Here is a 27184-nt window from a genome sequence, read left to right as displayed (position 1 = left end):
AGCCAGAAAATATCATACTGCCTCTATATAAATTCATGGTTCGCCCACATCTTGAATACTACGTAAGGATGTGGTCGTTCCATCTCAAAAAATATATATTGGAATTGGAAAAGATTCAGAAAAGGTCAACAAAAATGACTGTGGTATGAATCGGCTGCCGTATGAGGAGAGATTAATAAGACTGGGACTTTTCAGCTTGCAAAAGAGAGGACTAAGGGGGGATATAGTAGAGGCCTATAAAATCATGACTGGTGTGGAGAAAGTAAATAAGGAAGTGTTATTTACTCCTTCTCATAACACAAGAACTAGGTGCCACCAAATGAAATTAATAGACAGCAGGTTTAAAACAAACAAAAGGAAGTATTTTTTCACACAACACACAGTCAACCTGTGGAACTCTTTGCCAGAGGATGTTGTGAAGGCCAAGACTATAACAGGATTCAAAAAAGAACTAGATAAATTCATGGAGGATAGGTCCATCAATGGCTATTAGCCAGGATGGGCAGGGAAGGTGTCCCTAGCCTCTGTTTGCCAGAAGCTGGGAATGGGTGACAAGGGATGGATCACTTGATGATTATCTGTTCTGTTCATTCCCTCTGGGGCACCCGGCATTGGCCACTGTCGAAAGACAGGATACTGGGCTAGATGGACCTTCGGTCTGACCAGTATGGCCGTTCTTATGTTCTTAAAGTGGCTCTATTTACTGCCACACAAAGAAAGAATTATTTACTTACCCTACAGTAACTGTGATTCTTTGAAATGCTGCAGTCAGTGTGGATCCTATTGTAAGTGCACATGCCCCTCCTGCGCACAAGGTCAGAATGTTTTCTGAACAGCAGTGACTGTCAGGGCTACACATGCACCTTGTGCCTCCTTATGCTCCTGCACAAAGACATAAAGGGCAGATGGTGCGCAATCTTCCCTCGCAACTCAAAGCGTGTGCTGCTGAGGACTCTGACAAGCAGGGAAGGAGGCAGGTCATGGCATCATCGCAAGAAACCACAGTTACTGTAGGGTAAATATCTATTCTTTCTTCTTCAAGTATGTGCCAGCGTGGATCCTACTGTACGTGACTCGCAAACAGTATCTTCTCCAGATGGTATGAATGAGGAGTAACAGCTGTGTCAGTCAAATCAAAATTGGAGTACTGCTCTCCCAAATTTGGAATAATGCTTGACAAATATAAGGCAATTGCAGAAGATGTTGTTTGAGTTCTGATGGAATGAGCCTTAATATTTGGTGGGGGAGGTACACCAGCCAAATGGTAACATGTCAAGATACTTTGTGTTATCCAGTTTGACAAACTTTTTGATAAAACAACCAGCTGTAGCCAAAACTGATCAGAGGACATTTTGAAAAATGTATTCCTGTCAATATAATTTCAAAGAGCTCTGGATACATCCAGACTGTGTAGTTTCTTCTCCCTTTGTCTTGAGTGTTGTTTTGGGAAGAACACAGGTAAGTTAATGGATTGACTACACTGGAACTCAGAAACCATTTTGGGTATGAATCTTCATAAGGTCACAGTATCACATTGTCTGTGTGAAACAATGTGTATGGGGGTTCAGTCATGTGTGCCTGAAGCTCACTCACTCTGCTGGCTGATGGCCACCAAAAAAGATTGTTTTGAGAGATGGTGGATGGAGTACAGTAGGAGACAGGCTCAAAAGCCAGGGGTGCGCCCCATAAGTTTTAAGAGAATAACACTGAGGTCCCACACTGACATAAATTCTCTGGCTAGTAGGTGGGCAATCTGCGGCCCGCAGGCCATATGCAGCCCATCAGGGTAATCTGATTGCGGACTGTGAGACATTTTGCTGACGTTGACTGTCTGCAGGCACAGACCACCACAGTTCCCAATGGCTGTGGTTTGCCGTTCCCGGCCAATGGGAGCTGCGGGAGGTAGTGGGCCACAGGGACATTTCCCGGAAGTACAGCTGGGAAAATGGACAGAGGCTATAACTGAAACTTGTCAATGTCTCTTGTTGTGAGCTGCCTCCAATTAACTCATCATCTGGCCATGGATAGATATGGATGACCCTCTTTCTCAGGTGCACTGCTGCCATTACCACAGTTAGGCATTTGTGAAGTCTCTTGATGATGTGAAGAGCCGGAATAACAATACTTTGTACTGTTAGTGAGTAGGCCCCACTGTAAATCTCAGGTACTTCCTGTGGGCCAGGTGGATGGTGGCTATGTGGAAGTCTGTCCTGTGAGTTGAGAGCCACAAACCGATCTTGAACCTGAAGAGATGAAAAATCCTGAATCTGAGGCAGTGAACGTATTTGTTTGGTCTCCTCAGGTGTAGGATAGGACGAAGACCCCATTTTCATTTTCATAATAAGGAAGAATTAAAAGCACATGCCTCTACCCCTGTACTCTTGCAGCACCTTCTCTGTGGCTTCTGAGAGGCCACTTCTTTCTGTAACAGGCACTCGCAAGAAGGGTCCCTGAAGAGGGACAGTAGAAGGTGGTAGGTAAGGTGCAAAAAATGAAAGAGGATGGGGTAGCAGTGGGCAATGATGTTTAACACCCATTTGTCAGCAGTGATCTCTGGTCACACCCCCAGGAAGGGAGTAAAGCATCTTCTGATGATCAACTCCAGATTGCTCTTGATGAGGCTCCCAACACTCCCATCAAACCTGCTGCCTCTGAAAGGGATTTGGGTGCACAATGGAAGATGACGGGTCTCTTCTGGAATAACAAGCTGTTTCCTAGATGGTTATTCTGCTTGGCAGTTATGGAGGTAGAATAGCATTCTTTGTCGTGTAGGGGCTGGTATTGGAACAGCTTATAGTATGGTACTGGAGAACAGTTTACTACTGACCTCAGCAGAGCTCTTGAATCTTTGAAGGAATGGAGCACTTCATCCATCTGGTTACTGAAGTCTCCTTGAAAGACAAGTCTTTTATAGAAGTTTGTACTTCTTTTGGAATACCGGATGTCTGCAACCAAGAGGCATGTAGGTTTGTAACGATACGTGACTCACCCCTGCAGCGCCTCCTGATGGTTGTCCAGGGAATTAGCTCTCCCAGCCTTGGAGCGCCCTCAGCAGGCCGGTGTCCCACTGCCACTGGCCCTCGTGTCCCTCCCAGGACCCGGTGCCCCTTGTGTTTGGGGTGCTGCCCCCTGGCAATACCCCTGCAGTCTCAGGGTCTCCCCACCCAGGGGGACCCCCCAACACTCTAAACCCACCTTGCCTCAGTCGTGGGCTACTGCCAGTCACCATCTAGCCCCGACTCACTGGGGCAGACTGCAGTGTAAAAGCCACTCATCACTGGCAAGGAGGGGTTAGACCTGCTGCCTCTGCCTGTTCTTGGGCTGCCCTCTGCAACCCCAGTACCCTTCTGGGCCTTTAATAAGGCCTGCAGCCTGGGGGGTTTCCAGGCCAGAGCTCCCCCACTCCTCTGGCCTTCCCCCAGCCCTGCTCTACTCTAGGTACCCTGTGAGCTCCTAAGCAGCCAGGCTCATCCTTCTCTAGAGACAGAGAGAGACTCCCCCCTGCTTCTGGACCACTGCCCTCTTAGAAGGGCCAGCTGGGCCCTGATTGCTCTGCCACAGCCCTCTGCCAGGCTGCTTTAAGCCCTTCAGGGCAGGAGCGGGGTAACCACCCCACTACAAGGTGTACTGGCCATGACCATGGATCTGGCAACCATGTACGATGCATCAACAGCCACTGGCAGCACCATCTTTACTACTATTTGACCCTCTTTGATGGTCTCCCTCAGTTCTTCTCCACAGCTGTTGGAGCTTGGATAGGAAAGGGGTTACCATCTGCCATCTCAAAAAACCTGTATTTTGCAGAAAAAAAAGATGACGAGTTTGTGATATAAAGTTGAAGGGAAGCAGATAGATATGCCTTAAGTTCAAAAAGGTCGAATTTCTTTGGAGCCTCATCTGCTGTTGCACTTCTCTCATGGTTTTCAGTGCAGAATGAGTTTCTTCCTGTCCCAATCTCTCTTCCTTTCTGTCTTTTGATAGGAAAATGGTAGCGTGCGTGAGTCAATAAAGGTTTTGTCTTCAGTTAACTAATTTAAATTTTTAAAAAAAATGTAATTGATTGACATATGTCTAGTTAATTCTGAAATTGTGAAAAACACCAGGGTTATCCTTTAACAAAATATTTAAGCAGAATGTGTCAACAAAAATCTATAGCCATTTGTACAAACTGGGCTGTTTGTTCTAAACAGTGTGTGAAGTATTTATGATTGCTGCTAATGTGGTGCAACTCACTTGTTTCAATAACATCCAATTTCTGGAAGCTCTCCAAGACATCTCCATTCAGTATTCTAGGTAGGAAGTCTCGTAACTGCATCACTTCAGTTGTCAGTCTCTCCAAATCTCTCTTTCTGACTTTAACAAATTCCTCTTTGGTCTCAGCCTTCTGAAACATGGAACAGACCACAGATATCTTTGTTACTCCACAATATTCTCTCATTTGTATTCTAGTTACACATCCTTCACTCCCACAAATGCATCTCCCTGCGTTCAATATCTGTTCAGATCAGAAGTATAGAATTTTATTTTGAAAGGAAATGTTATCTAGTGGTCTTTTAAAGCATGGGACTTTGAAAATAGTAAGTGTCATACACATGCTGAACTACTGTCTTTAGAATGTCCTAAGGCTTATGCTGTACCTTTCATCGTTTTAAATGAACTCAAAAGTTTTCTGAATCACCCCCCAGCCATGTTGCTATAACAGTTCTTCTACTGGAAATATTTCTATTCACCAGAAAAGATCAATTAAATATTAAAAAAAAATTAAATTAACATTCATGATGAACCAAAAACACACAGAAGCAATTAAATTCTGAGTTACGACGAGTAAGAGTCATGTAATTCCTCTTCTTGTACCTAACTATTACTATAGCATCCATTTCTACTCTGCAGCCTGAGAAAATTAGCTCTGGTTTAAAAAAAACCTGTGATTTAAAAAAAAAAATCTCAATTCCAAAATAAACTGCAGACTCAACTCTAATCTCAGAGGTGAAGGTGCACATTGCACTGTCTTGAAACCTCTGCTGTACATTCAAGAGTTATCACTAAGAGATTCAGTTTTCTTTGTTTGGAATATCGGTTCTCCAACATCCTTTCGAAAGGCAGGATTGCAAAATTTCTGAGTGATATTTTGCTATTTCAACCACCAATCCAATTATAATATTTATGTTACATCCAACAACTACTCTGGGTGCTTAAAAAACCCACAATTTTTTTCTCCCTAAAATGAAGCAACATATTTCTTACTCTCTTCTACTCTGATCACTTTGTATTATATGTGTCTAATTTTTTACTTACAATCCTGTCCATTTCCACAAGTCTCTCTTGTTGTTTCTCTCTCCCCTCTTATTTCCCCTTTTTATTTAAATTCTGCTCCTTTTAGGGGAGACAGGAGGGAACATCCTTCCAGGAACCTTAATTTCCCCCCTTCTCCCTCTCCAAGAACCTTGCATTATGGGGACTACCTCACCTACCAAAAAGGACACAAAACTAGAAATATGTTGAAATTCCCCAATCTTTATTTGATGTGTACACTATTAAAACCCCTCCAAAACTAGTCAGAGATGTTCAGATAGTAACCCTGAAAAATTTGCAAATAGATAGGCAACTGATTATCACCTCATGCCTTGCAAATCCACCTGCCCTAACAGCTGCGTGCCCACACTGGTCAGTTAATGTTTAAAATAAACCAGCAACTACCAGGCTGGCAAGTAACCTCTAATGAAAACAGTTCCCCCTCAAACCTGTCAAACTTCCTTCTGAAGAGCTCTGTTTAAGCTCAAAAACGTTTCTCTCTCACCAACAGATAAAAGATATTACCTCACCCACCTTGTCTCTAATATCCTGGGACCAGCATGACTACAACACTGCATACAAACTTCCTTCAGTCAGCCACAAGGGGTTGCTAAAGAACTATACATGCAGCCTTTTCCCTATAGTGCTAAGCTGCCTCTGCAACATTCCCATCGCCAGCTGGATGAGGGAGTGAGGGTCATTCCAAGTATGCATTGCCACTAAACTATCAGGACAACACCTATGGTATTTGTATTTCTCCCACACCTTTTTCTATTATTTCCCTCTCCCTTCTTGGTTGCTCGCTTCCTCCTCTTTCTCTTCTTTTTCTATGCTTCCCTTCATTTTTACTTCTCATTTTGTTTCTTTTGCAGTTCCCCCCAACCACCACCCCCACTTCAAAAACACACCTGTGCTGTCTTACATTTAACAAAATCGCAGTTGTTCTGGTTCAGGCAAGAGAGTGAAAATAAAAATATTAAAGTAATATTTTTTACATAGTGTGAAAGTTACTATGTAACCATAGACTGTAAGCTTTTCAGGGCAGAGAGCATCTCTTTATCATGTTTGTACAGTGCCCTGCAACAACATTGGGGTCTCTAAGTGCTACCATATTACAAATAATAAATAATATTAAAATGAATTAAATCTCAAGGGACTCAGAGGGTTGGGAAGATAAATGGGGCAGCAAGACTTTAGATGAACAGTGTGACCAACCAGTGGACTGGGTAGATAAGTGATCAAACAAAGGATGAAACAGCAAATCAGTAGTTTTAAGAAAAATGGAAAGCAATTTGGAATTGGCATCAAAGATGGATATATTCATATTGAACACTAAATTTAAAAAAGCCTGTTATCGGAACATTTGGACTGAGATGTTAAATTGAGAAAATTCTAATTTACGGTTCTCTCAGTAAATATAGTTCATCTCATACAACATGACAGTTACAACAGCCAAGTTTAATTTTCTTCCCTCCACTCAGAAGTATTTTCAAACCTCCCACATGTTGGAATATTTTTTTTTTAAAAGAAGGTAACAAGATACAGACTATTTTGCCAAGGAAAGAAGGATGGTGTTGTGATTAAGGCCCCACAGTAGACGCAGAAGACCTGTTGGGATCAATTCCTGACACTGCCACAAACTTCCCTGTGCAATAGTGGGCAGACCACTTAACTGTGTGTCTCAGTTCCCCAGCTGTAAAACGTGGTTACTATTGCTCTAACGCACGAAGGTACCATGCGGTGCCCAGATGCTATGTGGCAATGGCTGCTTCATAAGTAACTAGAGACACAAGGAGGGTGAGGTAATATCTTTTAATGGACCAACTTCTTTTGGCAAGAGAGACGCTTTCGAGCTTACAGCGCTTCTTCAGGTCTGGGTAAGATCAAATCCCATGTGCAAGAACCACCCTGCAACATTTCTCGCCACACTTTAAAGCCACCTCCACCCCTAGGCAGTAAGGCCACCGCTCCCCGGGGCAGACTGTTTATCCAGCGTTTCTCTCAGCGCCCCTGGCCCTCCCCGCACCGCCTGGGTCAGGGCGCTGCTGCTGCCCCCCCCCCCCACACACCTGGGGACACGACGCCCCCCCCCATGTGGGCGGGAGGCCGAGGCCGGGCCCCGCGCTGCCCCTCCCCGGGGTTTGCGCGGCGGGTGGCGCCGCCCGCTCTACCTGCCCATCCCCTGCGGGGCGCGCGCTCCGCTTCATAGCGCCGGCCTCGCTCTCTGCCGCGCGGCGCGAGGAACTCGGCAGCGCCGCCACCAGCCACGCGGCTCCGCGCCACGTGACTCTCCTGACCGCCCCGCCTCCCAGACTGACGTAGGCGATGGGCGGAGCCTAGCGGGTTCTGGGCTTGGTTGGAAGCGCGGGCGCCGCGGCCGCTGGGCCGGCTGGGGGAGGGGGCCGCCTCTTCGCTGTTGAGGGGCGGGGCACCCCGTAGCTGAGCTGCGCGTGGGCGCCCCCATTCGTGCCTGGGCGAGCTCGGTAGAGGGGGGCGAGCGCGTGTTTGGGGAGCAGACGGTGGGCAACGCTGGCCAATCAAGGGGGAGCGTTTGCGGGGGGTTGGTATAAGGACCTGCCCTATTGCTAATGCTAGTGCCCGTTGTGCTTGGGCTGGGCAAGGGCACTGCCACTGTGTAGATAGGGATGACTGGTGCTGGGGGCTGTTTTATGGTTTTTAGGTGGCTACTGATGCCTATGGAGGTTTCAGCACCAAAGGAACAAACAGGCAAGTGGGAGTTTAGCTATTAACAATAAGTAAAGTCAATAGGAAGAGGAATGGAATCAGGCAACTTGGATTTTCTGCAAAGTGCAGCTGTTTGATGTCCAGTTTCAGAGTGGTAGCTATGTTATTCTGTATCAGTAAAAACAACGAGGAGTCTTTGGGGCACCTTAGAGACCAACAAATTTATTTGGGCATAAGCTTTCATGGGCTAAAACCCACTTCATCAGATGCATGGAGAGCAAAATACAGCGCGTGCACACACTCTCTCTCTCTCTCTCTCTCTCTCTCTCTTCCCCCCCCCCCCCCATCTCCATGAAAAGATGGGAGTTGCCTTACCAAGTGAGGGGCCAGTGCTAACAAGACCATTCAATTAAGTGGAAGTGGGCTATTCTCAACAGTAGAATACCAACGGAGGGAAAATCAATTTTGTAGTGGTAACAGGGAGTGCCAGTGCCATACTGAATCAGGTCTCTGGGCCTACTAGTCCAGTATTGTCTCTGACACTGGACAGCACAAGATGCTTCAGAGCAAAATGTAAGAGCACTTGCAGTAGGCAGATGTGGGATAAACTGCCCTGTCCCACGTTAGTGCTCATCCTAGTCTCTAGTAGCTAAAAAATTGGTTTAAGCCTTGAAACATCAACTTTAATATTATTTTCAAAATGCTTACCATATTCTTGATATAATTGTCCATCAATCTCTCTTTTTTAATTTTACTAAGTTCTTGGCCTCAAAGACCCTGTAGCAATGAGATCCAGAGCCTAATTATATACTCCGTGGGAAAGTATTTCCCTTTATAGTTTTTTTGAATTTCCCACTTCTAAACTTAATTGGATGTTCCTTTGTACTTAAGAACAAGGTGTTCAGTGGCATCTTAAAGACTAACAGATTTATTTGGGCATCAGCTTTTGTGGGTAAAACACCCACTTCTTCAGATGCAACAAAGAAGTGGGTTTTTTACCCATGAAAGTTTATGCCCAAATAAATCTGTTAGTCTTGAAGGTGCCACCGAACTCCTTGTTGTCTTGGGCCTTGTTTAGCTTCTCTATTTTATATACTTTTATTATGTCCCCTCTTGTCTCCTTTTTTTAAAATAAAAAATCTCAATCTTTTAAATCTCTCTTCACATGAGAATTTTTCCATGTCTCCAGTTATTCTCCTCATCATTTTCTGAACACCCCTCTAGTTCTACAATATCCTTTCTGAGATGGGGTAACTAATACTGCATACAATACTCTAGATGAGATCACACTACTTTGATTGCTATGAAGGCATTATAATCTGTTAGTCACTATCCCATTCCTTATGCAGTCTAACATTTTTTTTTTTTTAAATGTTGCAGCACGTTGAGCCAAGGGCTTCATCACGCTATTCGTAGTGATTCCCAGGTCCCTGTCCTGGGTTGAGAGAGTTAATCTAGACTCTATACAATGTATAAAACAAATTTTCCCTTCAGTATATATTACTTGCATTTATCAATACTGAATTTTATTCACTATTTTGTTACCTATTTGCCTAGCTTGTTGATGTCTCTCTGAAGTTCATCACAGTCCTCTCTGTTCCTGACTAACCTAAATAACTTTGTCATTGCAACTTTTACATCTCACTTCTCACCACTATTTCCAGACCATTGTTTAATACTAAAGGGCCTACTCTGGAATTTTGAGGCACCCTGTTAACTTTTTACGCTAAGGAAAACCAACTAATCCTACTCTTTGCTTACTTTCTCCTAGCCAATTTTTGATCCATTACAATGCTTTGCCTCTTATCCCGTGACTCATTAGCTTCTTATAGTCTTTTGTGTGTGACTTTGTCAAAGACCTGTTTGGACATCTAAATAAATTGTCATCTGGTTCTCTTTTATCCACTGCTTTACTGACGTGTTCAAAGACCTGTAAGAGATTAGTGAGACATTACTTTCCTGTGTAGAAACCATGCTGGTTAGACCCTATCATCATACCATGACCTTCCAGGTGGTTTTTTTTTTAAATCATTGTTTCAAATAATTTTCCAGGTATAGATGTAAGTCTTACTGGTCTGTAATTCCCCAGATCACCATTACACCTTTTAAAAATATAATTACAACACTTTTCTCTTTCCTGTTGTTTGTGAAAAATTTACACAGACAACAGGGAAACAAGGCTTTCATCCTCTTTGCATTTTACATAGCTGGCCTCTTGTGTCTGCATGGAGTTCCACTAGTCTCTATGGGAACCACATGGGCACAGGGATCTGACCCTGTGGAACAGCTTGTAGAATGGAGCCTTAAGTGTTGTCAAATGCACAAAGTAAGCAAGCTGAAAAAAAAATGTTTATTCCTCTTGTCATTTCTAGTAATCTTAGATATTACTTGTAACTATAGTATATATAAACAGTTTCAAACAGAAGTGTGAATTTAAAATTGATTATCAGAGGGGTAGCCGTGTTAGTCTGGTTCTGTAAAAGCAGCAAAGAATCTTGTGGCACCTTATAGACTAACAGACGTTTTGCAGCATGAGCTTTCGTGGGTGAATACCCACTTCGTCGGATGCAAGTAGTGGAAATTTCCAGGGGCAGGTATATATAAGCAAGCAAGAAGCAAGCTAGAGATAACGAGGTTAGATCAATCAGGGAGGATGAGGCCCTGTTCTAGCAGTTGAGGTGTGAAAACCAAGGGAGGAGAAACTGGTTCTGTAGCTGGCAAGCCATTCACAGTCTTTGTTTAATCTTGAGCTGATCGTGTCAAATTTGCAGATGAACTGAAGCTCAGCAGTTTCTCTTTGAAGTCTGGTCCTAAAGTTTTTTTGCTGCAGGATGGCCACCTTAAGATCTGCTATTGTGTGGCCAGGGAGGTTGAAGTGTTCTCCTACAGGTTTTTGTATATTGTTTAATCCTGAGCTGATGGTGTCAAATTTGCAGGTGAACTGAAGCTCAGCAGTTTCTCTTTGAAGTCTGGTCCTAAACCAGGTATGTGCTGTTGAAAGAATGTAGAAAAATTAGCATGTCAAGTGTCCCGTCTCTGTTTTTGCAGGCAAAAGTCTCCATTGTAACAAATTATGAACTCTGGTCCAGATCCTCAGAGGTATTTAGGTGCCCAACTCCCATTGGGCCTGGGCGTTTTGGATTCTGTGAACTGATAATATATTGCAGTATTTTATGAGAATAGAAGAACAGATCCAGACAGTCTCTCCTTGATTTGGCATTGTAACTGCATATACAGACTCTGTTTTCCATATAACATTTTGAAGTTAAAAAACACCATGTAGTTGCAAAGTAGAAAGCACGGTCTTGTGGTTAAGGCACTGCACTGGTGTTCAGGGGATCTAAATTCAGCTTGAGTTCCTACCACAGACTTCTTACTTGACTTTGTGTAATTCAAGGCCCTCCTGACCTTGAAAATTATTCTGTGTGGGTGATGCCCGTTCCAATAGTTGGGAGACAGGAAGGCATGACTCACCTGTATAGATCCATTTGTAGCAATGACCTATGTTGTTTGCTGCCTCACATTCCCATTTGTAAAATGGAAATAATAATACTTGTGTACCTTAATGGGAGTTGACAGTGCTGGTCAAAGCTGTTGATACAAAGCAAAGAGATGACTAGTATGTTTAAAATAAACATTAGAATTGTAGGGGAATGCTTTTTGTTAAAGAGGGGCTTTCAGATTTCTGTCAAAAACTTAAACTCATTCACTTTTCACATGTGGGGTTTGTTTGCCTGGATTTTTCAGTCCATGTTTACTAATCCCTGAAGCTGTTTCTCCTGATAGGGTGACCAGACAGCAAATTTGAAAAATCAGGACAGGGGTAGGGGTAATAGGAGCCTATATAAGAAAAAGACCCAAAAATCAGGACTGTCCCTATAAAATCGGGACATCTGGTCACCCTATCTACTAATCTAGAGTTTCAAGCAACACAGTGCCCAGTGGCCGCGGGGACGAGATGGTGCTTTATATTCTGAAAAGCATCTGTGTCCAGCAAAAGTGCGAGGGGACTTTGGGCACCGCTTCTACAGAAGCCATTTGGAGGGGATCGTTAAAATGTACGTATTGTGTAGTGGCACAAACTGCAACCGGCACATTTTCCCAGCAGGAAGAAGCACCTTGCCAAGTGACTACTAGCCCTTTAAGAGCAGAACCCTCCCCGGAGAGACCTAGAACTTTTGCGACAGAGAGCGATTGTGACGCAATCAGCGGGCGTTCGATGGAACGCGTCAGCCGGTTCCAGCGGCCCGGCGGGAGGGACGCCTTCTACCCAGCAGAGGGAGGGGGAGCGAGGGGGGATGGTGGAGCAGGGACCATGGCGCCTGCCGCTGCTGCCGCCGCCGTGCAGCCGCCCGAGATCCAGTTCGCGCAGAGATTGGCCGCCAACGAGAAGCGGAGCCGGGACCGGGCGGTGAAGAAGCTGCGCGGCTACATCAGCCTCAGGACCCAGAGCCCGGCGGGTAAAGACTGGGAGAGGCGCGTGGTGCTGGGCGGCGGTGGTGGGACAGGCACGTGGTGCTGGGGCAGGCAGCCCCAGGGTGGGTAGGGGAGACGAGTAGTGGGGGCAGTGGCAACTTTGCGGAGACGCGGTGAACGTTGGAGACGCACATGACTGGGGTAAGGGTCGGAGCGGCTGAGGCAAGCACATGGTGCGATGAGAGGCATCGACATTACTGAACGAGGGTAGTAGGGCAGGCATATGGGATTGGCAGCAGACTGCTGAGGGCCAGTGGGGTTAGGAAAAGGAAGTGGAGTCACAGAATGTGTGAGAGGCACGTGGAGTTGTTGGGAGCCTCTGAGAATGGAGATGGGTTGGCACGTGGTGTGTGGTACAACAGGGCCAAATTAGTAGAGAGTAAGCGATGCTGCAGTTCAGACGGGAGTGGGATGTCTTGTACTCTCCCATCTTTTCTAAGGAGGATTAGTATGCCCAATGTCCTTATTTTATATTATTTTAATTGACTTTTACCACAGGAAGCATTTTTCCTGAAATATAGTTCTACAGATATGGAGGGGATGATTAGCAGCTCTTAAGAGCACAGAGACTTCAAGTACTATAACATGGACAATTAAATTTCCTCAATGGACCATATGTACAGTGGGTGCACTTACATTTCTTGTGGCTTTAGAAATATTACAGGTTTCAGAGAGACTCCCCATTTTGAACACAGAATATCCCTAGAATCAGAATGAATTTTTTAAGCTTGCTCATTGAATTTGTTTTGAAACTGCATGTAACCCAGTTATGGTTGCCAGATGGATACAAGCATTTGAGCTTGCAAATGAAGCACCGTATTTGGATGACTGAGGAAACATTAAGTGACAACGTGCTTTAGAGTTGACAACAGATTGAGGCCTAATCTCTTAAAAATTAGATCGACCTAGCTATGTCAGCTCTGAAAAACTTTGTGTCCTGAGTGCTGTAGGTATGCTGACCTAATCCCCAGTGTAAATGCGGGTAGGTGAGCAAAATAATCCCTCTGTCTACTTGGCTACTTCCTTGCGGAGAGATGGATTAACTCCATCAACAGAAAAACTCCTTCCGTGTCAGAAGCATCTACGTTATGGCACTACAGCAGCACAGGTGCAGCTCCATAGCTGTACCATTGCAGTATAGACCTACCCTGAGATGCATGGGTGTAATTCATAGCTATTACATGTTTTCTGCCTGACAATTCAATAGGGTCTACACTTCAATTGTACATGGGAGCACCCATTTACAATATGACTGTACCAAACTTGTTAGAAAATGTCTTGGTATAGCTAGTGGGGGCAGAATTCAGTCCCATCAGTGTTAGCAATACCAGGCCATATTACGTGAATAATGTAGCTGAAATCAACGTACTTAGATTGACTTACTGTGGTGTCTTCACCGCGGTGAGTCGACTGCTGCCACTCCCCCGTCGACTCTGCTTGCGACTCTCGCAGTGCTGGAGTACAGGAATCTATGGGAGAGCGCTTGGGGGTCGATTTATCACGTCTAGACTAGACACAATAAATCGATCCCCACTGGATCGATCAGCGGGTAGCGAAGACATACCCTTAGTGGAGACTAAGCATGTTTTTACTATGTCCAGGACTTCGCCACAATCCAAGGAGAGGGTTATGGGCCTGCATACACATCAAGATTAAACACTAGGTAAAGGTAATAATTGGAGATATACCAATCTCCTAGAACTGGAAGGGACCTTGAAAGGTCATCAAGTCCAGCCCCCTGCCTTCACTAGCAGGACCAATTTTTGCCCCAGATCCCTAAGTGGCCCCCTCAAGGATTGAACTCACAACCCTGGGTTTAGCAGGCCAATGCTCAAACCACTGAGCTATCCCTCCCCCCACTATATGGGGTGACAACCATGGTATGTCCCCTAACAAGGTGGCTATGCAGATGAGCATTTAACACTCCATTGGGTCACATTTGAAAGGATTTCATTGCAACTGGAAGAGCTAAAACCCTTTTTATTGTTTTAAATTAAATCTTAAATTCTGCAGAAACCTGAAATGCAAGACACCGAATCCATTGTATGCATGGAAATTTAGTGTGTGCAGAGTACCAGGGCTCTTGCTAATATAATTACAAAATACTTATATAAATATCAGCACCTTGTTTCTTAATTTGGATTCTTCAGGGTTTTTTCACACTTTCTTTTTAAACCTTACCACTCAGTAATTGGGTGACTGAAGGGCTTAAAAGGGAATGGAAGGAGCCTTCTGTGATCCACAATCTGTTAGAGCCTATTTAGATTAGGAAAGCTTGCACCAGTATAACTGTAGTGCTGTTGTACCAGCACAAGCCCCTAGCTCGGAGATGCTTCACCAGTGAGACTTACACTGGTGACTTTCTGAAGGCAGGTTGCACAGGTGCATTCTGTCTACAATGCAGGTTTGCAGATACCCCAGGGCAACATCCCCCCACACTGTAGAAGGGCCATTTCTGAGCTGTAGCTAACAATCTGTACCCACACTAACTGAAACAGTGCCCCTTCACAACAAGATACCTATAACTTAATGCAGGCCTCATCTTATGCACACTATGATAACTAATATAGGGGGTTCAGTTTTAACATACACATGAAGTGATGATATTTTAATAATCCACCTGTGGGAAAAGAGCATGAGGAATTGAAAGTGTTGCATTCTAAATGTTACCCTTGTGAAATAAAAATGTTTTTAAAGCCTGTCTCCTTACCCATGGAAAAGTTCCCCTTGACCTTTTCAAAATATAACAACTGACATAATCTGTGACAGGCCTTATTATGGAGGCAGCAGTCATGACTCTATAATTAAGGTTGAAAATCCACTCAGACCTTCTTTCTGTTACGCTGTTATAAATTGTTGACTATAGTGTACTTAAAATGGTGTAAAGCAGAGCAGACCCAGGTTCGGTATCCATATGAAAAAACATCTTTCAAGCAGCAAAGCCTGTGTTTCAGAGAAGCTGCCAAAACCCCGAAACTATTATTTTGTAATCCACACACAACCTATAACAGGATATCTATGTAAAACTCCAAATAACAATTCTTAATTTATATATGGCCATTTTATATCTTCAGAAGGTTGGTCTACCTTGAATTGTACTGAAGATACATTGGCTTGATAGTCACATCTCATTTACAGTTGCTAGGGAGCTGTTTAATTTTGTCCAAATTTTGGAGGAGCAGATCCTGCTGAGATATTCCCATAACTTGCTCATGTAGCTAAAAGGCAATCTTATTGTCACAAAACACTATCTTTTCTGAACATTTGCTTGGATGGCTGAAGTATAGTCTCCTTTGATTACAACTTACGATCTGAGCCTGATGGTTTTTCAAGGTTCACATGTAGCACTTTGCATGTGTCCCTCACCCACTTCTATTTCCTGTATTTGGAAATGTTGGTGCATCAAGCTGAAATGTGTGTTTGATATGGTACAGTAGTGATAGGGACTTTCAACTAGCACTCAAAGTCTTGTGGTGATAAATCCTATCTTAAACCTTAGTATCACTTTGCTATAATTAAAAGGCTCTGAGCACTATTTTTGGCATCACTAATAATAGAGAACCTAAAATATGTAGGTGTTCAACTGGCTCTACTGATACTAGTTACTTTTCTTAGAAGTTCACATGCCGTATCTTGGAATTGAGTGTAAGACCACTGCACAAATTCTAGTCAAAATTAGAGACTCTTGAATTTTTAGTACTATCAGAAAGATTCTGAATAATTAAAATAAAGAGGTAGTAATGTACCTCAAGTTTAATTTGTGACTAAAATGTTTTCATTCTATTTGTTTGTGCAGCTTGATTTCATACAAAAGGGAATATGCCATATTTTGCTGATAACTAGAGGCTCACCTATAGGTGCCCTTTAAGAGGTATCTCTTGACCTGTGCTACATGTAAAGTGAAACTTTTATTACAAACACAGTCAAGGGAAATTTAGCAATATGCGGACATAGAGGTGGTAAGATACAGTGGGAAGGAGAAAGTGAACAGTCCGTGTTGATGTAGGAGATTACTAAGCAGGAAGGGAATGCTACTTCAGTGTATCAAGTTAAAAGGAAAACACAGTGGAGAGTGTGTTTTAAACCAGAAAAAAAGGAGCTGTGCAAGCTCAGGAAAAGAAACACTTTGTTCTAATATAAACATAACTTTTGCAATGCGGTGCATGGGGTTTCAATTGGTAAGAGTTCAACTCTCAGTACAATCAAAATAACTTAATTACTATCTATGTGTAGGTTTCAGAGTGGTAGCCGTGGTAGTCTATATCAGCAAAAATAATGAGGAGTCCTTGTGGCACCTTAGAGACTAACACATTTATTTAGTCTCCTGGTGGGTTTTAGCCCACGAAAGCTTACGCCCAAATAAATTTGTTAGTCTCTAAGGTGCCACAAGGACTCCTCCTTATCTATGTGTAGGACTGAGTCATGCTCAAAAATGTTAAATGTGATTCAGTGATCTGCATTCTAACATTGTTTTATCCCATCCACGACTGCTGACCACTGAGAAATCAGTTCAATGTTTGAACCACGTTAAAATACGATTCCAAAATACAGACCCATTCTGAATGTATAGATTGGGCGTTTGTGTTTTTTAGTGCAGTGAAAGTCACTTACTCTCCCTGGTTTGTACTTAGCCTTTCTCTCCCCTCTCATCCTTTCCATGCAAAATTAAATATGATGCCCTCACTTAAAAATAACACTGGGACTTTGTTCCCTATAGTATGTTTTCTTTTAGTGCAATGCTGTGCTGGCAGGGGGATGGAGCAGAATGACCTAACAGGTTTTTCCCATCTGACTTCTTCAAAGCCCTTGTTAATGTACTATGTACTTTATATGAGACAAGTTGGAGGCTTAAAGGCACTGTATCACTGCATTAACCACATTTTTCCATATGCAAAACCATCATATTAGCTTCAGTTCCATTCAAAATAGGAGAAAAAAATATTTGCCCAAAAGGAATTTAAAGGCGTGGAAGAGGGTGAGGGGAAAATGAGAAATCTGCTTGTAAGCGTTTGGTGGAAGTGTCTTTTTTTCAAATGCATAATTTTTTTTTTTTTTTTTGCACTCTAGGTGGCTTCAGCCAAGAAGAATTATTAAAAATATGGAAAGGACTATTTTATTGTATGTGGATGCAGGATAAACCTCTGCTACAGGTGTGTCATTCAGTGGTTTTTTTTGTATATATAATGGATATCCTCCTGAAATGCACCATGAAGATGTAGTCCCCTTTCATTTTGGGTAGCAACACTGACCCAATTTAACACTCTTGCCACATTTCGTTCATAAAGATAAGTTGGAATTAAGCGCATGTGGGAGAGTTAATTGCAACTGGCAGTCCACTAAAAGGAGGCACCTGTAGATTTACTTTAATGGGAGTGTAATTGGGCTTGAAATTTTCAGCAGCCTGTTCCAGGGAAATGTGAAACCTTTTCCTTCATTTAATTTTATTTTGTGTATGTACCCCCTGGAATTGTATTGGTTTGTGTATGCCCTACCACAGTTGCCTTTGTAAACAAAGTAGAAATCCTTTAACTACAGCATATCCTGGCCTCTGATTTAACCCAGTTAGAAAGTTTTGCTTGCCTTTTTTTTCATGTCAGGCTACAGAAGAGAACCCTTTTCTTTGTCACGAGGGATTCAGCCAGTCTTTCTTTCACTTGCCGTTTGGCTTCAATGATGATTTTCTGCAACTTCAGTCTGTATTGGTACAGTTTCTATCCTGGGGGAGCAGGGAACTTTACAGTTTGTCATCCACATTTGGAATTTTGGAAGACTCTAGCATAGCTCCTCATCCTTTTTTTTTTTTTTTTTTTTTTAAATTTAAGGTAGTTGGGGGTGGAGAGGAAACTAAAGGTTAATAATTCTATTGAGGTAACTGATGTTTGGTGATATATTCTTTCATTGTCCTCTCATAAGTCTCTGAAACTGATTCCTCATGGAGTCCTGATTGTCCAAATCTCATTTTTTAGTGCAACAACTTTGGCCAGGAAGTTTGGATAACTTTCTGCTTTACCTTCAGTTCTAAGCAGTGTGATACTCCATCCAGTGCCAGCTTTCTTCCCTTACATTGTCTGCAGATTCTTTGAAACTTGAGTGCTGCTTTGTGCTTGGCACTATGCAAGCCTAGAGGAAGATGTTGATTCCTGACCTTAAAATCACTCCTAATCCTACTAACTTCATTCCCAGCAACAGTTTAAATCTCTATTTGTATAGCCAATATTCATTTTGTAAAGAATACAGTGTGTGCTGCATATAATTGAGGACTACATATTATCAGTGCTCATAAGGTTTTATACAGATGTGTAAACTCAAAGGTGTACGTTCTCCTGATAATCTAGTTTTGTCTGCTGCTGGAAAGCAGTTCTTTTGTAGACTTGTCAAGATGGGCAGATCCTTGGTACGCTTGAGTCTTCTCTTATGTGTAATCCATACTAACAGAAGTGCAGCCACAGCACGACAATGTAGGTTAAAAAAACATTTTCAAGATCGGCGGTGCTTTGTCATATCCACAACTACGTGAGATTCTGTGTGTGGAAACATGGACTCAGATACCTGCTAACTCAACATTTTTTTAGTATAAAGTTAATTTAAAAGTTTAGATTAGCCAGTGTTGTTTTGCCGCAGATCGGAAGGAGGTTAAACCCTGAAACAAGGTGCTAACTTTATTTTATTTTATATTTTTAAGGAGGAACTAGCAAGTACTATCTCCCAACTTATCCATGTCGTTCAGAATATAGAGGCTCGTAAGTTTACTATTTCATTTTGTTTTCTCTAATTTTTCTCCAAAGTGCCTTTTATACTTTGGGACTTTTAGCCAGTTGTCACAGAGTCCAGAACAGAGGCAGGTAGGATTGTTGTTTATTTTGTTGTCATTGTTCTTGTCCAGCTGTCATCCAAGATTTGTTTGTGATTGCAATGTATGAGGCAGGTCTCTATCACATGTTCAGAATCCAATCAGTTCTTATTTGTATCTAGACTTGTCTTGATAAAGTTTGTTTGCAGTATGGTAATGTGTGCTTATTACCAGTCTGACATAAAAAGTGATCATATTACAGTCATGGGTAGCAACACAAAACCCTAAAATTGCCTTTCTACTTCACTCTTATTCAGCTGCTGATTTGTTTTTATGTCTTGGTTTTGAACTGTAAGGCCTTAATTCAGTATTAAAAATGTGCGTAACTGCTTTGCTGAATCAGGGCCTAAACGGGTATAGGTACAACTTAGTGCAAAATCAACGCTTTCTTCTCCCTTGCATAGATGTGCATTTTGCATTTAATATTTTACAAAGATCACTCACTGTAACTGTTTGCCATACCTATCTATGTAAAGTACTTGTTTGCTCCCTATTACTGTAGTATCTGAGCACCTTACAGTCTGTATTGTATCTATCCTCACAACAATCTTGAGTATATTTCTAGGCTGGTGCTGAAACTGCTGGACCAGTATGTAGAGAAGCGTGAAAAAAAATGAAGTGGAAAAGTAGTCTCTCTCTAGGCTGCTTTCAGTAACATAAAATAGTATTGGTGTTGAACATGCACATTCACTATTTTTGTTCTGTTGCAGAGCACCTGTTCATTCAGACCTTTTGGCAAACTATGAACCGTGAATGGAATGGGATAGACAGACTGCGCCTTGATAAATATTACATGGTAATATTAACTTTTTTCAGGTGGTGGGTTTTTTTTTCTTTTCTTTTCTTTTTGGTATATATATTTTGAACGGATAAAGCATGATGATGCTGTACTAGAGACTTGCCATCTCTTCGTATGTCTTTGCATATGTTATAGCAAAAGGATTTTGCTAGTTTCAGGATGCACAGTGCAAAGCATATTTGTTTATAGGCCTTTAATTGGTGCCCTGGCAGGTCTAGAAGTCATGACAGTATTTTTATTAAAGTGTCTGATCCTGTACATGCTTATACATTTGCTTAGCTTCACACCACATGGGTGTTCCTCATTAACTTCAGTATGACAACTCCTGCGGATAAAGTTAAGCACATGTATAAGTGTTTGCAATGATATCCAGAGGGCATGTTAATGGATACCTCATCAAAATTAATATTTAAATAAAAGTAAAGCTACTTTGAGATTTTTCTGGAGGTGCCATTTAAAAACAAAAAAAGTTACCATCTATAGTAGTTAAACTTACCACAGTGTACTAGATTCCTAAGTATAGGAAATATTGTATTAGATTTAAGTATTGAAGTGAGGTAAATTAATTTTTAAAAGCATAGTCTAAGCATAAAATATCTATTAATTGAAATACACAGTAAAATCAGATTAGTATTTTGTCTTCCAATTTTTATTTTTATTTCCTTAAAAAAAGGAAGCTAAATTAAAAAACTTGCATTATTGTAGTGTTATGGTTGAGAAGTTAACTACTCCAAATTGAGAACGTCAAAAATGTGAGGTTCCTAGAGGTTAATTTATTATGGCTGTTACATGTGTAGTGTTCCTGTCTCTTAATTAATGTATATACAACAGGACAAACTAATGTTAGTATGAAGTTGTTAACATTTTTAATTGGTTTGAATTTATTAAATTGGAATTTCTGTAAATGGGGAAGTGGGGAAATGTACCTTAACTGCTTTGAAGGATTTTGAGGGTGGGGAGCAGCTTAGAACGGTGCGGGGGGATGTACCATGGTCACTGTATTTTGTTTGGCTTGCAGTGTAATGACAGCAAATAGTGATGCTGTTGGAACTTCAGATCACACGCTGCCTGTACCCCATCTCCCAGTAGTGGCGAGACTTCTCATGTATTCATGAAAGAACCTTTCCAGCAAACTTTGTAGGCCATCAAAAGCTCAACTAAAGAGTCTGCCTATGTGACTGTCAGAGTAGCTATTTTATTGACTCAAATAGTTAGAAAACTGTAGTGTCATATAACAAATCTTCTGCTTTATAGCTAATCCGCATGGTTTTGAGGCAGTCCTTCGAGGTACTGAAAAGAAATGGATGGGATGAAAGGTAAATAAACTGCTAGATGTAATTGTATAATAAAGAAGTTACACGGTATCAAAAATATTTTAATTTAATGTGCCTTCTTCCTCTCTAGATGGCTCTTTTTAGTCATTGGCTTTCTTTGTTCTGTTTAAGCCTTTTATGTATCACATCACTTGTGCTATCTAATACATAGATTAAAGTCTACATTTTGTATTAAGTTAAACATTTGTTGTAATCGATAACACTCAAGTTTGCCTAGGCAATTAGTCTAAACGTGCTTTCCACAGTATGGCTTTTGTGAAAAAGCTATAGGTGTATATAGGGGTTTTAGCATGATGGCATAACAGGTCTTGCATTCAGTGGTCTCCGTGCATACTGGTGTTGCCAGTCTTTTTGGCGTTGCAGCCAGGAGGACCGGCAGTGAAATTTTAGAAGTATGCATAATAATAATGAAGTCCTAGCACAGAAAATCTGGAAAAGGGAATCTTGTTATCCATGTTTTAGGAATTCTGTTTTCCTTATCCTGGGTGACAATTTCTTGATAAAAGCAGCTTATAGCAGTCTTTCACTGTAGACTGACTTCTCTGTCCAGTCTGTCCTGTTTCGTATGCACAGTCTTGTATATTTTCAACAAGCTGTTAAACAAGATGGTGGTTCTAATGTCTAACTTCCATGCTGTGTCTAAACCTCTGACTTCAGTCTCCTGGATTGGCCTTCTCTTAAAGTGGTAATGACTTTCAAAACTAGTACTTCTCATTATTAATTAAAGAAGAGCAAAGGTTGCCTAGTGGTGCCTCATGCCCTTCCACAATGTCAAGTGCACTTTATTTATTTATTTCTCTGAAAACCAGGAAATGGAGAGTTAAGGTAATGGAAACTTAAGCTTCTGAAAACAGGAAATACAAAAGATAAACGCCATCCCTACCATGTACCCTTAACTCTGTTTTCTTTGAGCAATATCCAGACATGCCAGTAACACACACGCACACTGACATACTAATCTTACAGCTGCTGCAGAGTACACGAGCGCTGTAAGATAAAATCTTACATCTTCTCTTTGCTAAAGCAAAACCTGGATTTAGGTCAGGTGTAGTAAACAGGAGCTACCTACAGTGATTTTATTCTACACACACCATCTCAGACTTACTAAATGTTACAATATTTTCACCTTTGCTCAAGTATTCCTTCAAAGACATTGCCTTCACTTACCCCTCACTCTGCCCTGGTGACTGCCACACAGGGCACCAGATTGCTGATCATCCTGATTAGCAAGATCTTTCTGCACTTCTGCTGATACAATCCTCAGAACTGAGTGCTGAATTGAGAAATGTTTGATCCTTCAAGGGACATATGCACCTTTTCTCACATCACAATCACAGCTTTGCCAAGATGCTCCCAAGTAATCCCTCCACTATTGTGTACAGCTACACCTAACACAGGCAACACAACTGGAGTGCATGCAGATAAATGATGGATGTGCAAATCTGTGGAGCACAGCACCAACAATTCTGCATTCTTTTAGTTCTCCTTATCTATTTATTGCGGCACCATGCTACTGAATCCTTCACAGTAATATTGCTAGCTCCAGGGCACAGAGTTAAGGTTGCGTTGTGGGTATGTTGTGTACTGTAACTTCGTATTTCATGGTTTCCAGAGAAATAAGTATAAGTGCACTTGACATTCTGGAAGAGCATGAGGTAACTTTAACTCCATTTTAACAGAAGTGTCTGGGCATTCAGTTTCCATGGGGGCTGGGGCTGGGGAGGGGTTTACAGTTCAGTACCCCTATGAACCACAACGCGGCTCTTCCCCCTCCACTGCCTTCTTGGCAATGATTAACCTAACAACAAAATCCACTGGCCATGTTAGTCCCTTCTCTGCTCCTGTATCGTTTTCCCATCTCGCCTCTTTTCCTGCCCAGCACAGCCCCGCGCACCCGCCTCCCCATGTAGAGCCAGGTGTTGGCATGAGACCTGCAGGTTGAGGAGCCAGGGAGAGGATGCAGAAACAGTTCAGGGGCTAGCATGGAATCAGTGGGGATGTTGTGGGGTTTTTTAAAGGGAGGGACAGATGAGTATGGATGTGGGCAGGTGTTGCGGGGCAGAGCGAAGTCCCTTGTACATCCCCAGTGTACAGTTCTCTCCCCCAAACTCTTCTGTTCTGACCTCCTCTTCTTCTGTTGGAGCAGAGGGAAGAGTGAGCCTGGAACCCCTTCCCCACTGCTGGGAGAAGCTGGGGATTTCTGGATTCTTTCTCCAGTCGGGGAGTAGTGGAGGGGAGCCCTGGAGGCTCCCCTTTGGGCCAGTGGAGCTGCCAGAGGGAGGAATGGTGGGCCATGGGAGATATTTGTGGGGGAAGGCAGAGATGACTCGCTTGTCTTTCCCTCACCTCCCCGGTATGTCACTAGAGGGAAGGTGCCCAACTTCCCCTCTTCCCTCTCTTGTGGTTAAAGTACTTTTTTGGAAAGCCAGTACTTTGTCAACTTCCAGTCATCAAACTGGGTTTTCAAAAACATAGTGTTGGAATGATCGCTTGCCCTGACAGGGGTTGTTATTCGCCTGCGGGCTGTGCCCTGGCACAGCGAAAGGGGCAGAGCCTTTACCCTGCACCCTCCCCAACCCCCACGATCCCTGCACTGCTCTGGCACCTTCCTCACTGCTACGGTGCCTCTCCCTTTAGCCCTTACCACTGCATCAAACTGAAAATGTTATGAGCCGTTCACGTTAGGGGTGCTGTGTATGAGGAATTAAATGACTCAGGGACTTGCTTTCCTTTGCTCATACTCAGTACCATGGTTCATGATGTTTACAGTATCCCAGTCACTTCCTAGAGTCTGTCTTCTTCCTTTTGATTAATGTTCATTTCTTTGACAGTACTGTGATACAGGAGGGCCAGGGAGCAGTGGTCCTATTGAGCACCAGGACATGGGCAAGCACTAGGCTAATTAAGGTGTGGTTCCCTGTAGACTAGGGAGGGTTGCTACAGGTTAATTGAAGCACCTGTAGTCTATTAAGGCCCTGTCAGGAACCTAATAAACCCCCCTTCTTAAGGCAGTCAGGGAGGAGGAGGAGGAAGAAGAAGGGGGCGGGACGGGACTGGAGCTTGGAGGTGTGCTGTGAGAGTTGAAAGACCAGAGAACCAAAGTAAGGGAGACCCTGTCCCAGCAAGGGAAGGAGACTCCCTTCCCCAGTGTCTAAGGACCGAAGGTACCCCATGCAAGGGGGAAGAGGGTATGAACCCACAGGGTTGAGAGGGGCTGGGTCTCAGAATGAGGAGCAAACCCAGCCTCCCCTGCTTCCCTCCTCTACCATCTTCCCGGGCCACTAGCTGGGACCTTGGCACCCCAGGGCAAGGGGTAGCGACTTAGCTCCCCTGCTAAGAAAAGTGCAGGACCCACTATACTAACATCGGCCATCTTGCCACCGTACTTATAAAATTAGTCTGTATGTGGATCTCAGAGCACTTCAAAATTTCTCTCTCAAACCAGAAATTTTGGTCTCAGAGGGGAAGAAACTTCCAAGAAAAGCCTAGGCTTAGAGCAAAGACAACGTACATGCTTTGATAGCTGCCAGGGACAAGGCATGAACACCCAGTGCCTTGGTGTTGCTGAGATTCAATGATCACAGCATATCTCCTTGAGCCACTCAATTATCCTGACAGCAGGCTGACTGGAAACCCTTTTGCTTTTAAGGGGCCCTAGTTTTGCAGGGTGTATGTATTTCTCTTTGCCTCGAGCTACTGACGATCCAACCCCAAGTTCCCAAACTAATCCTAAATAGCTTCAATATAACACACCCAAAGGGGCAATGGGAGCCAGACACTAGGTAAGATAAATTCTGAGCAGCTGAGATCAGTTTTTGAAGAGGACTAGAGCGATAGCCTGAGTCCCAGGTGTGCGCACACAGAAAATTAGAAGAGCTAGGTTATTTTGTAAAATGCTGGGGGCTTTCTAGGGGGAGTTGTATCATGGGAACCCCTGGCTCAAATGACCCCAAATCTGGACTACCTCACCACCATGCTACACAGTAAATTTCAAGGCATTCTGAGTCAGCATATGGATTCTCGAGCACTTAGAATAGTCTTTTAAACAATAAAAGACACTAAACCTTAACTATAATAGAGTTGCCACTCCACTATAATCACTTGTGTTGAGTGGATTTCCTTACAGCTGGCAAACAATATTCTGACCTCAGGAAACTCTGACAATAACATTTTTTTTAAGCAGTAAAAGTTATGACTGGACTTCTCTGAATATTTTCTTTATTCAGAGTGTCAAAAAGCCACCTTTTAGTAGTTGGTGGAAAAGCAAACTAAACCCAGACTTTTAAATTTGTGTGTTCTGCTTGCCTTTTTTTTTTCTTTTCTTTCCCAGTTTGATTGAGCCATTTCTGCATCTGCTAATGAAGGAAGTCATACACCCAGAAAGTAATGCTCCCAATGGGATAAAATTCCATTTTATTGACATCTATCTGGAAGAACTGGCTAAAGCTGGAGCCAAGGAGGTAGAAAACACCTAATTCTCTTTGTGATTGATATTGCTGTATTATACAACCATCTTTTATCGGTGTTTTTAAATCCTAGTTTATTTATATTGTTTTAAATATAACTCATTAACACTGAACACTATTTATGCTGTTCTTGGAAAAGGAACATACATCGGTCACTCTCCGATTCTCACGCTCTGCTACAAATGCTCCAATTTTAGATTGTAAATATAATGAGGGAATCATTTTGATTTTGACTCCCTCTCTTTTTTGGGGGGGAAGGAAGGGAAGAAAACCCTATTGTTGTTTCTTTTGGGATTTTTAAAATTTTCATCACTCTTTTTTCTTTTATAAACATTCACTTTGAGCCCATACTTGACCTGATACTTTAACCACACGTTGTAGAGATTCAGAAATCTAATTTTAAAACTGTCTTCAATGACTTGGGCACTACTGGATTCAGACATGTGCATTTTGATAGACTGCCCCATAAAGAACAAGTTACACAATTTGCCAGGTACCAGCAATATCTTTAATTTAGTTTGCCTGTTATCTCTTTCAGTAGAGACCTTCCTCTCTCTTATTTAAGTCTTATTGGCTATTGCAAAGCAGCAGAATTTTGCAGCAGTCTAAAGTCTGATTCTGCAGCAGCTACTGTGGAATTCTGCTGCAGGAATCTGAATTCTGCTCATTTTATTGCTACTTGAAATCCCTCCCCACAATGATGTTCTTCTTAGCCTGCTAGGGAGGAATCTCCGCAGCCCCCATATACTAATTTGTAGCCTTCGCTTTGCTAGTCCATATGTGGTGCTGCTGGCAGATGCCCTCCTGGTAACTATTTTCTCTCTCCCTTTAACAGACAAGATGTGCCTGTTAGCAGTTTTGTAATAGTGCTTTCTAAAGAAGAGACAGCAGAATGCAAAGGGTGGCCCAGCAGGCAATTCTGTTGGCAGGTGTAGGCAGTGTATGTGTGTGTGTGTGGGGAGTTTCTGTAGCAGGAGACAGTGTCTACAATCAGGGCTCTAATTCAGCAACAGTTCCTCCAGCCCCAAAATTGCATAGAGTTCATAAGGCCTATGACTAAGACTTTCAAAACAGTCTAAGGGATTTAGATTAATTGTAATGAAAGATGCGTGTAAATCCCCTAGACGTTTTGAAAGTCTCCGCCTATATTCCTATGCTGAGTTTAGCAAAGGGATCAGATCTTACTGTTCATTACTATTTTGTTTGGTGGTCTTTAGGTTAAGGTCTGCAAATCAGAGGACACCCAGGATTTCGTGTGCTGCAGATTTCCTTTGTGATCTTG

The 27184-nt window shown here is 42.6% G+C and overlaps 2 protein-coding genes across 6 annotated transcripts in view; one reads left to right on the top strand and one right to left on the bottom strand.

The window, feature by feature from the left end:
• LOC120406522 (heat shock transcription factor 2 binding protein) overlaps positions 1 to 7605 on the bottom strand; it is a 50887-nt gene extending 43282 nt beyond the window's left edge. The window contains exons 1-2 of one of the 3 annotated variants that reach the window (XM_039541434.1): positions 7464 to 7605; positions 4234 to 4384 (exon numbers count right to left, since the gene is read on the bottom strand). In XM_039541434.1, coding sequence (XP_039397368.1) covers positions 4234 to 4384; positions 7464 to 7499 — 187 coding nt within the window. In that variant the 5' untranslated portion in view covers positions 7500 to 7605. Of the gene's footprint in view, positions 1 to 4233; positions 4385 to 5295; positions 5418 to 7361; positions 7384 to 7463 lie in introns of those variants that run through there. The other 2 variants (XM_039541442.1, XM_039541439.1) reach the window with 2 other exon arrangements.
• A 151-nt stretch (positions 7606 to 7756) lies between these two features.
• The window catches only part of RRP1B (ribosomal RNA processing 1B), a 38046-nt gene continuing 18618 nt past the window's right edge, over positions 7757 to 27184 (top strand). Inside the window, exons 1-7 of one of the 3 annotated variants that reach the window (XM_039541408.1) lie at positions 7757 to 8019; positions 12086 to 12437; positions 17521 to 17603; positions 19136 to 19193; positions 20014 to 20099; positions 21357 to 21418; positions 25767 to 25896. In XM_039541408.1, coding sequence (XP_039397342.1) covers positions 12197 to 12437; positions 17521 to 17603; positions 19136 to 19193; positions 20014 to 20099; positions 21357 to 21418; positions 25767 to 25896 — 660 coding nt within the window. In that variant the 5' untranslated portion in view covers positions 7757 to 8019; positions 12086 to 12196. Of the gene's footprint in view, positions 8020 to 12084; positions 12438 to 17520; positions 17604 to 19135; positions 19194 to 20013; positions 20100 to 21356; positions 21419 to 25766; positions 25897 to 27184 lie in introns of those variants that run through there. The other 2 variants (XM_039541413.1, XM_039541422.1) reach the window with 2 other exon arrangements.

Source organism: Mauremys reevesii, linkage group 1, assembly GCF_016161935.1.
Source record: "Mauremys reevesii isolate NIE-2019 linkage group 1, ASM1616193v1, whole genome shotgun sequence".
Lineage (NCBI taxonomy): Eukaryota > Metazoa > Chordata > Testudines > Geoemydidae > Mauremys > Mauremys reevesii.
This window is presented reverse-complemented; position numbering and strand designations above follow the sequence as displayed.